The sequence below is a fragment of the Echeneis naucrates genome, chromosome 8 (assembly GCF_900963305.1).
Source record: "Echeneis naucrates chromosome 8, fEcheNa1.1, whole genome shotgun sequence".
NCBI lineage: Eukaryota > Metazoa > Chordata > Actinopteri > Carangiformes > Echeneidae > Echeneis > Echeneis naucrates.
In genome coordinates this window covers 11,132,800-11,150,088 of record NC_042518.1, presented here as the reverse complement: position 1 = coordinate 11,150,088, position 17,289 = coordinate 11,132,800, and the positions used below count along the sequence as shown (strand labels likewise).

At 43.4% G+C, this 17,289-nt stretch overlaps 1 protein-coding gene across 1 annotated transcript in view; it reads right to left on the bottom strand.

Moving 5' to 3' along the window:
• Positions 1-1,517: 1,517 nt before the first annotated feature.
• The window catches only part of cacna1aa (calcium channel, voltage-dependent, P/Q type, alpha 1A subunit, a), a 75,847-nt gene continuing 60,075 nt past the window's right edge, over positions 1,518-17,289 (bottom strand). Inside the window, exons 41-49 of the mRNA XM_029507526.1 lie at positions 13,976-14,081; positions 13,356-13,463; positions 12,083-12,186; positions 10,095-10,210; positions 9,863-9,995; positions 7,921-8,034; positions 4,260-4,476; positions 3,669-3,952; positions 1,518-2,368 (exon numbers count right to left, since the gene is read on the bottom strand). Coding sequence (XP_029363386.1) covers positions 1,556-2,368; positions 3,669-3,952; positions 4,260-4,476; positions 7,921-8,034; positions 9,863-9,995; positions 10,095-10,210; positions 12,083-12,186; positions 13,356-13,463; positions 13,976-14,081 — 1,995 coding nt within the window. The 3' untranslated portion in view covers positions 1,518-1,555. The remainder of the gene's footprint in view (positions 2,369-3,668; positions 3,953-4,259; positions 4,477-7,920; positions 8,035-9,862; positions 9,996-10,094; positions 10,211-12,082; positions 12,187-13,355; positions 13,464-13,975; positions 14,082-17,289) is intronic.

The following is a 17,289-nucleotide window of genomic DNA, read 5'->3' as shown; positions in this document are numbered from 1 at the left end:
TTTTTTTAACCCCAAACCCTGGAAGACTTTGAGATATTACTAATTTGTCAAACTTCTTCACCAATATGGACACCACTTTTCCCCCCTAGCTTACCCTGCTTCCCAGTATATTGTTTTAGGATTTGTCACCTTAATTACAAAATGTTACTTCCACAAAAATATGTGCAATTCCAGCTGAATCAGTGGCAAGCATTTGGCACAGAACATACAGACAAGCAAGCAAAAAGTAATAATTTTGTTCAGTCTAGATATACATACAGTAACCATCCAATCTCCCTCTGTCAATTGATTTGAGTGTAGGTACAGAGACAGGAATGTCGTGTAGAGAGCGAGAGAGGAATAGAGAGAAACAGAAAGGCATTTTCCCAAAAAAGAGAGAGAAACCCAAAGGACCACAACGGAAAGGACTGAGGAAAACACCCTCCCTTGCCACATACAGTAGGTTTCTCATTGTTGCTATTATTGTTTTTTTTTTTTTTTTTTTTTTTTTTTTTATATCATTCATGCAGGATTCCACAGGGTGTACAACTTCGCAATTCTAAAAAACGAAGCTGTGTGGGGTGCAACAGAAGATTCAAGCTTAAATGTTTTGAAGAAGTAGAAGAGAAGGAGGAAGAAGAAGAAGCAGCTGCAGGAATAGAAGAAATACTGCAGAAAACAGTTATTGATTGGTTTTTCATCTCTGAAACCCATCTCCATATTTTTGTTTTTCTTCTCTCATTGGGTTATAGGTTGAGGTCGGTTTAACTGTTTCTGGCAGGAGGGTGTTCTCCAGGGATCAGTGGGGTAAATATCCCCGAAACACCCCATCATGCCCACTAGATTACGACTGAGGGTCAACCCCATGCAGCACTCCCCAACTCTCCCATCCACATATCCATCTCACCTCTCGCAGGTGGAGGACTCGTCGTCAGTTTTGTTTATATTTAAAAACACAGATGATAAAACTCATCAATATTCAACTGGTGGTTGGGAGGGTTGGATTTGATTCTTTCTGCAGCTAACTTAACTGATGTTAGCTTTAATAGGCCATAAATAAATAAGTAAATAAATAAATACTGGTCGCTCTTTTGTCTCTGTACTGTAAAGTGTCTTTTGCCGAGTCGCAACTCTTGACATCTTGTATGTGGCTGTAGCTCGTTGCTAGAGGCATAATTTAAGACACACAAAGACTAGTGTCCATCACCCCTCCTGCTTGCATCCATAAAAACTGCAGTTTGAGGTTGGTCTCATTTGGCATCAAGAGATAAATGCAACAGAAACGCAAGCAGAACATGGAGGTGATTTGCGACCTCCTCTTACACCCTTTGCTCCTCCAGATCCTGCCTCCGCATTTTTGTTCCATTCCTTCATCCTGACACATTTCCCTTCATCTAGCCCACCATCCCTGGGACATGCCAAGCAGTGGAGGAGAGGAAAAATTGAGCAGACAAGAAAGAATAGGTTGTGGTATCCCTTGGCAGTCAGTGCTCTGGCTGAGAGCTTCCAAATGTCATCATTCAGTCCATTTATCAGTTCCTTTTTCCTCTGTAAGCCCCTCCCCCATCCCCAGAGGCTAGCACCAGTCATCATCCTCTGTCTCACTGTAGGGTTCATGCAGGCCCTTGCGGGGCCCTCTGGGATGCCCAGCTGGAGGGGGGACCTTGTGTGGCCCAGTATGTGGGGGTCCATGGAGGTGTGTGGAAGGTGAGGAAGAGCGGTAGCCATTAGGAAGGCGACGCTGGGCGGCAGGCTGCACCTGACCCTGTACAGGCCCAATCAGGGCAGTGGTGGGAGGGGGCGCATGGTGGGCAGTCCTAGGTGAGGTGCGACTGGGTTGTGAGTGGGGCGGGGGATGAGGGTGAGGGTTGTTTACAGGGTGAGGCTGCGGAGGTGGGTGGGGATGGGGGTTATGTGGATGTGGAGGAGGTGGCAGCGGGTGGTTGGCCAGGGCATGTGGGTGGGGGTTACCACCCTGTATGGGGTTCTGCTCATAGGCAGGTGGTTCATGGTGGGGCTCATAGTCCTGGTAGTCCTGGTTGTAAAAGCAGCTATCTCCTTCCATGGAGCCACCCCCTCCACCTGTGTCTCCCCAACGAGGTGGGGGATGATGACCTTGGCGGGTGGGGCCATGGTGGGCTAGTGGGAGGCCAGCGGGGGGAGGGCCCTGGCCTTGGGGAGGCTCAGGAGAAAAGCGGCGAGGGGCTGGGGCAGGGGGTCTGCCCTGTGGCCCTCCGGATGGTGTGGGCATGGCCTTACGAACCACAGGGGAGTAGGTAACATGGGGCCGGGGTGTGGCAGGGGTTTGAGGCAACTGTCGGCGGCCTCGACGTGGCGTACTGGTCCCTGAAGTTGAGGGGACAGGACTTCCGCTGACCGAACTACTGCCCTACACAAAAAGTGAAATAAAGCAAATAAAAGAAACGAACCACGAATTCAAGGACAGAACATGTAGAATAAAGTAGAGGATGGGAAAGATAGAGGATGAAAGAAATAGAGAGAGAAAGAGAGAGTGCAAGATACAGAGGCAGAGAGAAAGTAAGAGAGCCCACATAGAAAAGCAAGAAAAGACAACAACCACAGCAACAAGAATAAAAGCACCAGTCACAATGTAAGTGGAGTGGAGGAGAGCAAGAGAGAAATGAAAGGCATCAAAAAGTAATAGAGCAGATGTTGATAATAAGATGAGTTTCAGCACCATACATAGAGAAGCAACATGTCACGCAGAGGAAAGAAAACAAAAGACGACAGGAGAAAAGAAGGGTAAAGGGTTGATTTCTGGAGCAACAAATGTGGTACAGGATAAATATGGTACGTAAGCATACATAAAATGTTTTTGGTTTCAAACTTTAGGTGAGCTGTGTGACATGTATGCAACATGCTGACTTCTACAAACTCTTTTTTTTTTTTTTTTTTTTTGAAAAAAATCAAAAGGGAGAAACTATATCCTCCCATTTAAATAGAGTCCTTTGCATTATTTTTAACATTAAGAAAACAAAAATTGACACATAGAACTGAACGGTGTACATCCCAAAAGAAAATGTAGATCATAATTAAGTGCTTCAAGCTGTTAAAAAATAGTCCAAAATGTGAGTAATGTGCTTAGAAAAGGATGCTGTAAAAGGACAAATAGTGGAGGAGGGGCACAGGGGAACATTAGCAGTCCAAAAACACTTAGGCAGGGCAGATAGGGACAACAGTCAGGTGCTCAAATATACATATTTATGCATATTTGTTTGATTGTTGGAACAATGACTTAATTTAAGAAACATTTACTTGTACTCACATGATTATACCCACACTAATGCATATGTTTGTGTGCATGTAGTCAAGAGTCAAAGCCAAGAGTAGATGTACATACAAATGAACTTATGGGGTACATACTATCTTTGCCATTTTGAACACAGCTGTGTATTATTCAGGGAACATGACACATGTTGGCCTCTGATTTGAGAACAGCATCCCAACAATGACTGTGTAATAAGGACACATCATTGTCACGATTGCCACACTGTAACCCAAAGTTCGTCAATATTACAAACGCTGTCATCACCAGGACGTTATCGGCGGAGCGCATCAGTTAACCACCATCAAACTAGAGGCCCCTGTGTTATATTCCACATTGTAATATTTAACACTGAAAATGTGCCCCATCAATGCTACATGCACACAAGTGCCCTGAAGCCCACCTGTCTGTGCGGCATACAGTCACGTCCCTCGCTGGGTGATCGGGACCAGCGCCGGTCTCTTTCCCTTTCTCTCTCCCGGTCATGCTCTCTGTCACGGGAGTGCCTGTGGCCATACTCGCTCCCTCGCTCTGCTATGTAGCGCTCCTTGTCCACAGAGCCATGGTGGTGGTGGTGATGGTGGTGGTGTTTACGGTCTTTGGACCGGCCACGATCTCTGTCACGATCCTTGTCTTTGGATGTGAGGTCTCCCGACTGGGTGGTTGTGCTCAAGTCTGTGCCCAGGCCTGATGGTGTGCGTAACAGTTATCATTGGGATCAAGCATGGAAACACTTAAAATTACTATGGTGTGACGTAACATCATGGCAGTATTTGATCGTACACATATTTTGCGTTTACTTCGCATTTGGAAAACCGATAAATGTCATTCTGTTTTGTTCATCCAGTCTCTGCATGTCCTACAGGAAATACATTTGAATTCTGTCTTTCTGTTTTGTTATGTTCCTTCAGCAGTATTCTACTGTATTAAAATGAGATTTTTCAAACCATCACACTGTTGTGTTGGGTGTTTGTTTATGCGTGGTCTTTCCCACCTGTGTCAGCCTCTGTGTAGTGACAGAGGGACCTCTCAGATGCACGGTGACTCCGGTCTTTTCGTCTGTGTCCATGCCTGGAAGTTCTCCCCTCCTCAGGTATTACACGGTCCATGTTGTAGTTGTCTGCCCCACCTTTGTCTCTGTGGCCACGGCCAGTCCTGCTGTGGCCCAGAGACGAGGCCGAACGTTTCATGGGACTGCTGTCACTGATGGTCTAAGAGAGAAAGCGAGAGACCACCAAAGGAGGGACAGAGAGAAAAGTGGAGAAGCAAGGAGAAGAGATTCCTTTACTTGTGAAGTTCGAGTTTCTTGTGAACTATGAATATGTTTGTGTGTGCGGGTCTGTTTCTTGAACTGTAAGCAAACCCACATCCCATCCCAAAGCATAAACTCACACATTAGTAATAAGGCTCCAATCATGCCATTAAAAAAAAAAAATATAGACACTGTATAGTTTATAGGACAGGAGTCGGCAAAAAGCGCAAAAAATAAATAAATAAAAAAGGCCCTCCATCATAATTAGACTCTTCAAGAACAGTTTTCTTTCTTTATTTTTTCAGCAGAAATTTTTTCTTTAACCAACCAATTTCAAAAAACTTTTTTTAGCTTCTTTGCACCACAATACTGAACAGATCTTTAAGCAGGTGGCTCCTGATGCTACCTAATAAATACCTGATAGGTAAAAAAAATAACAATAAAAGTCACAGTTCAAATTCAACTACATCTTACCATTTCGATTCAAATAGGAAAAACGCAACATTTCAATTGATAAAGAAAAAAAAAAATCTTATTTTTATTACCTAGCTTTTGTTCTCAGAGAGAAAGGTTGCTTATTGATTGTTGTACACATTAGTTGCATTGCAAGTCTATTAATTTAAGGTTAAATTTGATTTCCTCGAATCCCAAGTGCGGACTTGAATTAATTTCTCATGTTTCCAGATCGATATATATATATATATATATATATATATAAAAAAGACAGATCGCACCACTGGCATATGTACCTGTAAAACTGTTCTATATGAGAACACTTTGGTCAGGGCTCAAGCTACAGCAATTGCCGACCCCTGATGCAGAGGGATTAAAAATAAATAAATAAAATAATAATAAAATATAAAACATGATGGCAAAGGGCCATGCCTTTCATGCTTCTGTAACTTGCTTGGTAATAGAAAAAAGGGATAGAAGGGTCTGTACAACTTGCAACTCTCCTCCATCATCACCATCCATTAACCCCCTGAACATGGCACATTCCAGGCTGCACTATTTCTAGTTTCAGCGTGCTTTCCTTCAGCCATGCAGTACATAGGGGTTGTCCTAAGTCCTCATCCCACATGAGATCTTCCCTCTGCAGTGCTGAGGCCTCATGCGCTGAGATTGGACAGCAGGACAGAGCCTATGTTGGCATAAGTAGCTGACCTGGGCATGTAAACTATATCGGGCTACTTCAGTGCTAGATCCTTCTGACCATGCCAAGTTATTGTGTATTAGACAAATTCACTGGTCAATGACAGGTCGGCACAGGTTTATCTGGCCTCATAGGAGTAGCACTGAGAGAACACACACACACACACACACACACACACACACCAAAATTCATTACTCACACACGCAACAAGCATGTGCACGCATACTCACACACGCATACTTACAATGTTCAACAAACCTCAAACAAACTTGCATCATGCAACGGGATGTGTGTGAATGTAAAATGGAGACAGACAGGGAAAACACTTAAAACATCACTATAGACGAGCACAAAAGCATGGAAACATAAAACAAAAGGTAGCAGCAACAGCAGCAGAGAGAGAGAGAGAGAGAGAGAGAGAGAAATAAGGGGGAGACAGGCCACAAGACAGTGGCAGGGACTGTTGATGATGAGAGGGGACGTGCAGAGGTCAGTCCAGTTCAAAACTATCATTACATTAAGTGCATAACAGAAAAGGATGCTGGGATAAGGAAGCTGGGCTGGCCTCAGACTTGGTCATGCTGAAAAGGGTTATCCTTATAAATTCTACAGAGCCCCCCCCATTTTAACAAATGATGAAGACACAACATGAAGACGTGACAAATGAGGAAAACAAAAAATTTCAAGAGTGTGGCAGTGGAAAAGAGAGAAAAAGAGTGTTTTAGAGAGAGAGAGAGACACGAGACAGGGAAGACAAGGTACATACACTGAGGTTACTGCCACGTTGTTTTCCTCTCCTCCGCTGCTATATGAGCACAGGTAAGACACGCACACACACACACACACACACACACACACACACACACACACACACACACACACACACACACACACACACACACACACACACAACAATGGTGTGTTCACACATGGAGAATACATATAGAACCAGGAAGGGAGGAAGAGGAAAGTTAAAGGAAATAAAAGTCAGGAGACACGAATCATACAACACAGAATGAAAAAAGAAAAGGCAGACAGAGGAGTACAAGTAAAAACAAAGGAGTGTTTGTTGGAGGTTAAACCCAAAAAGAGATGAGGTGCAGCAGTGGAGAGGGGAAGGAGGGACACAGAAGGGGAAAGAGGGACAGAGAAAGAGTCTGATTAGACACCGAAGCAGCAGTGAAGGTGGAAGAGAAAGACTTACCCCAGTGGTTGGTGCCAAAACCGCCTTATATAGACAAAGTCACCATGAAAATGCTCAATCAACGACACCAAGGTCACAACAGCAATGGGGACAATCAGCAAAATACACACACAAATGGATATGCCTATTCAAAAACAGACACACACACACAGTCAACTGAAATGAAAAACCACAATGTGTCAGGAACAGTATGAGATTCAGGACACAGACAGTGAAAACAGAAAAAACAGCAGCACAAACGCTACTATACTATACACAGCGCACTAACTTGTGCACACGGCATCCTATACGGCGTGCACGCGCACACACATACACACACAATTCCCAATCATGCTAGTTCTAGACCTGGTTGGAAAAAACATCAAGACCCAAAAATTCAAGAAAACGTCAACACAGGCGCAACCTTTGATAGGAAGGAAGAGACAGTTTAGTACAAAAACGACTACAGAAGAACTATTTAGGGTTTTGGAAAAAAAAAAAAAAAAGTGGAAATAATGGGAACTGTAGAAGTGTGTGTGTCTGTGTGTGTGTACTTGCATGTATATGTAGATTAGTGTTTGCATATGACAATCAGAATATTCACCGGGATATGAAACAGTATAAAATGGATGAGTGTTTTAGATTGAAAAAGGGACGACCACAGTCAAAAAATGGGAACAAAAGAATCAGGAAGAAAGTCTGACTTTGCTTTTCTGTGGTCCATCTAAATTCAAGTTTGGAGTTCAGCGTTTCAGCAAAACATCACCATGTTTTAGCCAGAAACACTGTCATGATAGGATGGTAGTCACATGACCGGTTGCTCTTCGGGGGGACCTTATGACCCAGTGTAAACTATAATCCAGTTGTTGGCAGTTGTCACTTGTGGGTTTAATTTTGGGGGAAATCCCTTGAACCCTGAACTAAACTTAATCCAACATGAATTCGCTTAACCACAGAAAGAGGTCTTTAAGCAACAAGTCAGACTTTTATAAATTTGAAGAAAAGGAGATGAGGGACATACACAATGGGGAAATTAGAAAGAATGGAAAAGTGAGAATGCTGCTCACTTGATTGTCGCCTGGGAGGCGGGGCATGGAAGCGGCTCTGCCATGGCCTTCCATTGGTGGAAAGTGCTCAGTATCCGAGTAACCATCCTGCCCCATCTCTCTCATCTCTACCGTCTGCAAACAGAGCAGGAGAGCAGGAGATGGTGTGACTGGCTGCTATGAAAACTGACAGGGAATAGGAGGATAGGTGGGAAAGTTTGTTATCCAAAGAAAGCAGAGAACTGAGAGTCTCAGAAAGGTAAAAGTCATCAGTTGGAGAATTTGGAGAGTTTGGTATGGTGAGTGTCTTTGACCTTTTTCTTTTCTTTGCTGTTTAAATTGTGGGATGAAGAGGCTGGGAGGAAACTGGGTCTTATGTGAGCAAGACTGCGCATATATTCCAAACTAAATTTTATTCTGTCTCCTGTCAAAAATTTATCTGCCACCAAAACTTCGTCTCAAATCACTTACAGACGAATACTCAATTTTTAACGGCATGTATACCAGCTGGAGCCACCTGTGAGTCACAACAGGACTGGATTTGAGAGGAAACTCGTATGCAGCCCAAAGGATCCGTGAAAAACACAAGTGATCAGATGGCACTGTAGACTGGCTGCAGGCACTGATACATTATACTGTAGGTAGTAAATGAGGTTGTGTAAAAATTAAAACAACCTTAACTTTTTTAGTCACACAAATCTTCCCATGTTAATGTCTGAGTGAGGAATGGAAGCAGCTGTGCTTGTTGGCCTTTTTCTTGCTCACATGCAGTTGTGTGGACCCCTTTTTCATGGTTGTTTTTGAAATAGCAGATCTTAATTAAAAAGAATCTTAGTAAAATATAACTAAACTCTCAGTTGCAGCTTCGGCTCACTGATCATCTCAGTAGATAAGCTTTAGTGTTCAGCAATTTTTTGCTATAAAGCCTTCTGTTGTCTCTGTGCCTGTTGTCATATCATTGATTTAATTTAATTTCTCTCTAGCTAACAGTAGGTTATCAGCTGAGCTGGATTTCAAGAAACTGACAGTCACTCTCTTCTATTCAACTCTCAACTTCTCCAGGCCTCTGAAGCCTTGATGTTTTAGGGCTGACTGATACAGCAACCTGTTCGCCCCTCGAGGAAGGATTTACAAACAGAGAGGATTCACTGCCCAAAGACAGAGATGCAAACCACTCTGAGGACAGAGGCAAGATTGGCCCCTAATGAAATGTGGAAACAAGGAGTGGGTGAAAGAGAAACCCATCAAAAGATAAAAAAAAAAAACAAAACTGCATAACAACACAGGTTTGGGAAATGGAGCCAATCGATCAATGGAAACCTACGAATCAACACAAGGCAAACTGCTAGAGATGAGAATGACCTGCTGAGTAGAAATTAAAAAGGCAACAAACCAGAAGGGACAGGACAGTATGACATCTGCGCATCTGAGAGGGAACGAGAGGAGGGCAGATCAGCTCAGCGTTGATCATGTGATGAAGATTTGTCTTTGTCTGTATTGATGGGTATGAATATGCCTTTAACAAAGACTTATTTACTAGAGAGAAGCTCAAGATTTTACATTACATGCAATTTTTGGGAAGGAGCCACTGACCGGCAGGGTACCTTCAAATCACATACAATCATATTCCTGATATCAATTGAATTGGAAGGGACTGTAAAACAAGTAGCTAGAATCCAGTCAATGTCCTGATCAACGACAGGTTGTTCCATGTCTACTTTCACCTCAGTTATCTCACACACACACACACACACACGTTTTGTGAATAGCACATTTCTTCTCAAAAGATTGAGCTTCAATTCCTCACTGTACTCAGCTGTTCTTTGGGTTTGGTTCATTTGGTAACAATGAAATGACTTAAAAACAAATGTTGAATGCATTTGTGTTTGTATTTGTTCATGTATTGGTTCATGACAGGGATGTAGCTTGTCTGTGTGTGTGTGTGTGTATATGAGCTTTATACCTGAGAGTTGGTCATGCTTCCCAGGCCATCCTCAGGGTGACCCTCGGGACTCCAGCTGCCAACTTTCTGGGACATCTCCTGAGCACGAGCTGTCACCCATGAATGGCTCTCCGGGATCCCCCCCTCCACTGGCCTGTGGCATGTGCACATGCACGCACACACACTCTTAAACTGGTCTGATTCCAACAAACCCTCTCCTGCATGTAAGTCATGCAAGTAACATCCAACTTACAGGCTGTTGACTGTCTCTGTTGTCTCAGGTGGAGGGAGGGCATTGTTAAGACCTGGGCCCCCATCCTGGGCAGGGGAAGGTGGTTCGACGCGCTGAAACAGTAATGGCGTTCGATTCTGTGTGAGATATACAACATGGCCGTCGCCAGCTATCAGGCAGACTGACAGGGAAATGGGGGGAAAATGGGCAGAGCAGGAAAAGAGGAGATGTAGAAATGGGGCTACTGGCTGAAGCAAGGCAAGGCAAAAGAGAAAATGGAAGAGGAGTCCATCGGTAGCTTTCGAGCAACTGATGCCCAGCAGCTAGCTGGAGAAAGGGATGGGTGTGTTCTGGGGCCAAGGCTCCCTCTTAGGTGCCCAGGTCAGGACTTTAACCAGTAAAGTGATTCAGCCCAAAAAAAAAAAAAAAGCGGTGGAATTCAACCACTCCGTGGCTCAAGGTCAGATTAAACAGAACAACAGTAATTATTCTGGATTTTGTCTGATGAACTTTCTCCATCTGCATTACAAAAATGTAAACCATCATATCAAGAAATTACATTTAAAAAAATAAATAATAAAAAAAAAACATGTTTCCACAGTGGTGGAAAAAGAACTGGACATGATAAAGCAGGGAGCAAATAAAGATTGGTTGCGTTTAAAGCAGGGATAGAGGACATCAGGGCAGATAAACACTGCAACAATCCTGTGGAGGGGAACGTATAACAGGTGAAATGCACGGTGGAATGAGTCATGAGATATTACATTCAGTCATTCATCTATTAGGTTCTTAAGTAGCCACTCACTAACAGGATCACCATTTCAATTTCAAAGTGGTCACCAACCTCTTATACATGCAAGCTGATTAAAAAAAGATCTTTGATCTTTATTTCCTAAAATGTCGTAATTTTTTCTTTTAATTCTCATTATTCAAAGCCCAACAGTTGCAACTCTCTCATACATGTGGCGAGCACTGAATACAATATTATCGCATGCACCTTTAACGCTGGGATTGTTGTTTAATTGATCTGCACAAGTGACATTATTGGATCATGACACACAGCCGAAGTTGTACACTGTGTGTTGCAATGACATATGTTAACCCTTTCCTACTGCCCAGGTCAAGACATGCAGCAGTCTGCAGTGGGCGGAGAGGTGAGGAGATGTGGATATGCGGTATGAGCTGGGGGAGAAGGGAAAGGAGGAGCAAGTGGGTAAAACAACGACCCGAGTGAGGTGGTTACATGAGAAGTAAAATGCAAGTGTTCCGGTCAATGCTGGCTGAATAAACTGGGTAAGGACAATTTCATGATTCATGATGCAAGATGATGCACTACAGCTAAATGAATCCAGAAGGTGGTTGTCTCTGCCAGCAGAAGCTCCCTAATCATTGGGCAGTGTGCTAACCAAAGGACAGGGCACAGTGCTAGGTTGCAAGCATGGATGACGGGAAGTGAGGAGATATAGTATTTTCACAGGCAGTCCACACAAGGAAGAGTCAAGCTCAGCAAAATGAGCCTGTATCAGGGGTCTCATGATGCTGAGCCTCCAGCACCTGGGGGCTGTGACAACATTTCCACCTGTGGTCACTTCGAAAGACCTAAATCATCTCCTCTATTGTCATTTGAAATGTTTTGATAGCAATTCACCTCATGAATTATGTTTCCATTTGATTCTGATCAATGCCAATGCTAAAAAAATAATAAATAATAATAATAATAAACACCAGATTAAACACCAGCCAGCAGGTGGCAGCATTATTTTGCTATCAAATAAGGCTCATACTGTATACAAGGGACTGCAGATTGCATTGGATGGTGGAGTTTCTGTGGTCACCCCTTTAAGCTTTTATTCGATGAGTGAGATGAAGACTCATTGTCACAGCCTGGGCTTGTATGAAAGGGGCAACAGCCCTGCAGCCTTTATTTCAGTGCATGTCAGTCTGCCTTTCAGTTTTAAGGGTTGGATGCAGGTTGAGTAGAGGGTTATTGTCCTTGAGACAGCAAATACCTGCTCATCGCGAAGAGCCTGTGAGCGCTTGATCTTGCTCTGGCGGTAATACTCCATGATCATCATGGCAGCGTATATTTTCCCCACTGTCAGGTCTGTCGCTGCTGAGAGAATGACAAGTTACCCTGCAAGATTAGACCTTTTGGTATGGACCCTGAGCGCGAGGAAATGGTAGAAAGAGGTGAGGCATGCACACAGAAAAACACTCTTAGACTTACACACAGTTCTCACTTACACATGAACACTGAGCATTTGGTCTTTTCACAAACAGATAACTTTAACAGGAAAAAAAAACAAACATATCTTGCTTTTAAAAGGAACTTTTGTTTATGTTTATATACCATTCATATTTGTCTGAGGTAAAGTCTTGCAATCAAAGCATTGCATTGCATAGCAGATAAAGCTTGGTATGGAATACCAAACAAAGGCACAAGATGCAGCTTTTCCAAGAATTTGTAATCAAGAGATCACAAAATCAACAAAAGCTTAACCAAGTCGTTAAAAATAAACAGAAATGAATAATATGATAAAATATGCAATAGCCAGTTAAGATTGAAGATGACTTTTTTGGACTTGGTTATTAATATTATGCTTGATACACAATCCATTTCCTTGCTCACACCTACATTTATAGCAAATATCATGCACTTCACAAACTAAAGCAACTACTATGTTGTGCAACTAAGGCCTCCGTACCTGTGCACTTGTTCTCAGTGTGATTAACACATATATATATATATATATATATATATATATATATAAATTTTTTTAAATCATGTACAGCAGTGTCGTTTAGTGCACAGAGCTGATTGCCCCTGGAGTGAAAAGACATCTATAGAGAATTGATCTATAGTTGGGCACCCTCTGATCTCAGGCACAAACAAGTGGAGCTGGAAGTGGTGGTGGGGCTGCCCTGGTGAGTGGATGAGCTATTGCGTGTCTGTGTATTGCCGTTTGTTTTATGACATGCAGGCCTTCTGTGAGCTGGCTCTCGCATATCTTAAACGCACACTTGTCAGATGTCCAGCCTGCTTTGATCTGCTAGTGTTTCCTAATGCCAATATGAATCTACTCGTCATGTCTTATAGATATGTGAGCATGCATGTGTGAGGTGATGTGCCAGCTGATTCAGAGGGTGCAGCAGTGACAGAGACTGACTGAGAGAAGCGGTCCTCAGGTGGCGTGAAGAGAAACAATGTTGGAGCACTGGGTGGCACAGGGCGGCAGCTTCCAAGCCGTGTTGCTGCGTCTACACCCACACTCTGCAACTTACACTTATGCGGCGTAACCAGCAAATCCAGAGTCTTTTGGGAGAGGTTGGGCCAGATTGCCATCATTTCTTTCCTCAGCTCTGCATCCATCTGGTGCTTGTCAATACCACCTAGGCATATTCAACGAACACGCACATGCATACACATACAGAAACAAGCACAGATACACGGACATCCATGCCCAAATACATAGACACAAATAAAATTCAGACGCATTAACATGTACACACACAAAATGAACATTAAACAAGTGCACAGAAAAAGGTAGAAGAGAGGACATACAAACATGAAGACACAGACAGAAGAAGTGTGCTTTTATTAGTTAGGTTAGAATAATAGCAATGATCAATTCATAACTGCAGCTGTATGCTTTTAAATAACCTTGACTCCACAGGACCTCAACACAAAACCTAGCAAAACATGCCACGCACTCAATCTGCTGTCATAAAAAGCACACTGTACTCAAGATACAACAGGAGAAGCATCAGGAAGATCTGGAGGTTTCTGGGTTCACAGCACAGAAATAGACAATGCTGCAGCACAAGGAAAGATAAGGAAAAAGGGAAGAAAGCATGTGAAAACGGGACTGAGGAAGGTAAGAGGGATTCCAAACCTTCCGTACCCTTAGCGATCTTGATGTCCAGCGCTGTGCGGATCAAGGCCATGAGAGTGGAGTTAAAGTGAACCGTGTTGTCATCGGCAACAGGCAGATCCATACGTAGCAGCCTCTGTGGGGGAGCCAATCAAGGTAGGTGGTGAGAAACTCATGTGTCAAGTCGGGGTGTGCGTATGCGTGTGTGTGTGCGTGTGTGTGTGGAACCTCCAGGTGAAAAGGGGTTAAGGGTTATTGAGCTTGGGGGCAGGGTTGGAAGAGAGAACAAGGATAAGGGAAGGGTTTGGATAAAGGAGGTTTAGGTAGCTGTGCATATTCTCTGCTGTGGGATCAAAGTCTTTATGTCTGCGTGTAACAACTGATTTGTCATCAGTTACAGCTCACTTCATACATGTTTGACTTTAGGAGCAGAAGTGAAGGAGAAAAAAAAAATCACTAAGAGATTCAAAAGTTTTGGACTAGTGTGAAAAGTAGTATGAAAGGACATATGAGAGCCAAGATCATTTAAAAAGACTGTGGTGTAATTTTGAAAAACTGCAATATTGAGTCTTCACTGAGAAAATAGGAAGACAGCCTGAGCAGCAGTTACTATTATCCACAGCTCCCTCTGGGGGTTGGAGGTTCACAGTGAAAACAACAGAGACCAGATGATCAGAGAACCAATAAACCAAAAACAACCAAAGGGCCTATCTAAGGAAGGGGAACACTTTGGTTTTTGTGCATTGGTTTGATCCTTTCCAGGTCTTGTTGGTTTGTAATACAAACAGACAATCCATAGACACACAACAACTCACAGATTACAGAGTGACGTTTGTGTGTGTTTGGTGACAGAAGACAGCAAGAACCCAGACATGCAGCAAATCATGCTTCCCCACCCTCATCCCGACTGAATAACCCCATTTTAATCCAGCCATTAAAGCTTTTATTTCGAAAAATCTCTATTCCCCCCAAACCCTTCTTTCACATCCCACCCGTCATGCGGCATGCGATGCGCACACAATATGCCTCACAGGACAAGCAGCTGCGCAGCCGTACACAGAAAGCATACTCTGTTGACAACATTAAAGTGAGTTTGTAGGTCATTTTTGTGGCTGTTCTTGGGTGGAAGAAAATTTAAGACGATGGGGTTTGGCTGATGCAATAGAGCAGCTCACTCTATCGCTAATTATTTGATGTCTAATGTGTGAAAAATGGGCACAGACGTAAAGGTTAATAGGTGAGAGAGAGCAGCATTCTGTGGAAGCAAGAACAAACAAGCTCGAAAAAAAAAAAAAAAAAAAAAAAGGCCACCATGGAAGTGTTGTTCTGGTGCTAAGATGCATTAATGTTCAGGTGACCGTAATCAAAGTGTATGGAGGAAATCTGAGGTGAAAAGAAATGTTTATTCTGCCAGAAAACAGATATAATAAGAGCTGAAGGGGGAAAGCTAAAGCTAAAATAAAAATCAATAGGTCATGAGCTGGAGCATGTAAAGAGAAAGGGTGACCAAAAATAGACAAAAGACAAAATGATGCAGAGAAAAAAAAAAAAAAAGAAAAAAGAAATAAGACCACCACTCTTATTTGGCTGTGTCTGAAAGGAAGCAGTCCCGCCTGAAGGCTCTGCTGTCTCTCTTCAGGACAGAGAAAATTGAAGGTTAAAGCACTGGTGCTGCACGGGTCATTGTTCTGTGGGCTAATGGGAGGGTCAAAGGTCAGGTTTGGATTTTACTTATTGGAAAGGTACTTTACAATAAGGAATGTGGTAGCAAAGGTTTAGAACAGAGAGATGATGTCTTTTTGGAAAATTATTCCAGTAATAATTATCAAGGGACAGATTAAGACATGTTTTTCCAAAACCATGAATGATAAGTTGTAGAGGTGGGGGCAAGCAGGGAGGAGGCTTTTAGGGAGTAACAGTTTGGGGGCAAAATCCAAAAGATAGAGAAAAAGAGAGAGCACATGAGGGATGGACGGTGGCAGGGGTTGGGGTTAAAAAAAAAAAAAAAAAAAAAAAAAAAAAAAATATATATATATATATATATATATATATAGACAGCGAGAGACAGATTTTGCCTGGGTTAAATAATACATTGTACAGTGCTCTGAAATCCACAGGGAACTGTCAGTGACAGGAAATTTCAGTACTATTTTCCCAGGTCTTTCGGTGGGGGAGGATGGAGGACGGGGGGGGGGGGCAATGGTTGGCAATGGCGTGATCTCCTGTGCCTAGAGGCTGTTTGGCTGGCTGCCCCCTGAGGCTAACAGTGATCTGCCAATGGTGTGTCATGACTGTCAAGCTGATCACATGAGGAGTTTTGGGAATATGTGGTAACATAAAGGTACATTTTGTGTCTGCATATTTTTGTCCAATAAGAATTTGTGCGCGATGAATTGTGCCTCTGTTGATTATGTGACAGACAGGACGTGTGCAGGAGGTCGTGTCGGTGGTTGATGGCCATGCAATAAGGCAGGTGGAGGAGCGCATATGCATGGTGAGGGAAGCAATATACAGAGATGGGGGAGGGGGGGGGGGCTGGAAACAGAATAGAACTGCATTGACGACAGAACCAAAGGACAAAGAGAAGATTGGACTTGCAGATAGACAAGGCTGCTTGGGGCTTGGGGCTGCTACATGAAGGGTGACAGAAAAAGAGCTGCTTCTGTATGACAACCAAAGACTCTCTCTGGCAAACACGTCACTTACACAAGCTCTTCTGCTCTCTCTACCATGTGAAATAACAGAAAATATCCACGTGTAGGTTGATATGACCTAATTCTGTGTGTGTGTGTGTGTGTGTGTGTGTGTGTCTGCCCCATCCACAGGATGGGACGAGTCAGAGGACGTAAGTCTAGCAGACCTTCCAAGCCCTGCTGCACACACATGCTTCGGTGTCAGTGTGTGCAAAATGTTTGTCTTGTCATTCATGTGTTCATACTTGGATGCTTATGTTGGAGCAGACTTTCACACACTCAGTGCTGCCCCTCAATTGGCAGATTTATTATTCAACTCTATTGTTTGTAATGTGCATGTTTGTGTAAATGAGCTTGTGTGTATGTCATAAATGGTGCAAACGAGCTGAGAAGGTCCCTCTTTTCGTCCCCTCCTGCAGATATACCACCCACCTACCTGCAACTCTAATTGCCTGGCTACCTCCACCCACCAGTCCCCACCATCACACAACGCCACAACACCGATCAGCCCACCCCCACTGCCCATGAAAAGAAACAGAAACAGAACCAAAAGGAACACCGACACTAAAGTTTACACCACGGTGAGCGCTTAAATCCCTGGGCCCTCCCTCCTGCACATCCCTCCCCACCCATGACACCCAAAGGAGACTT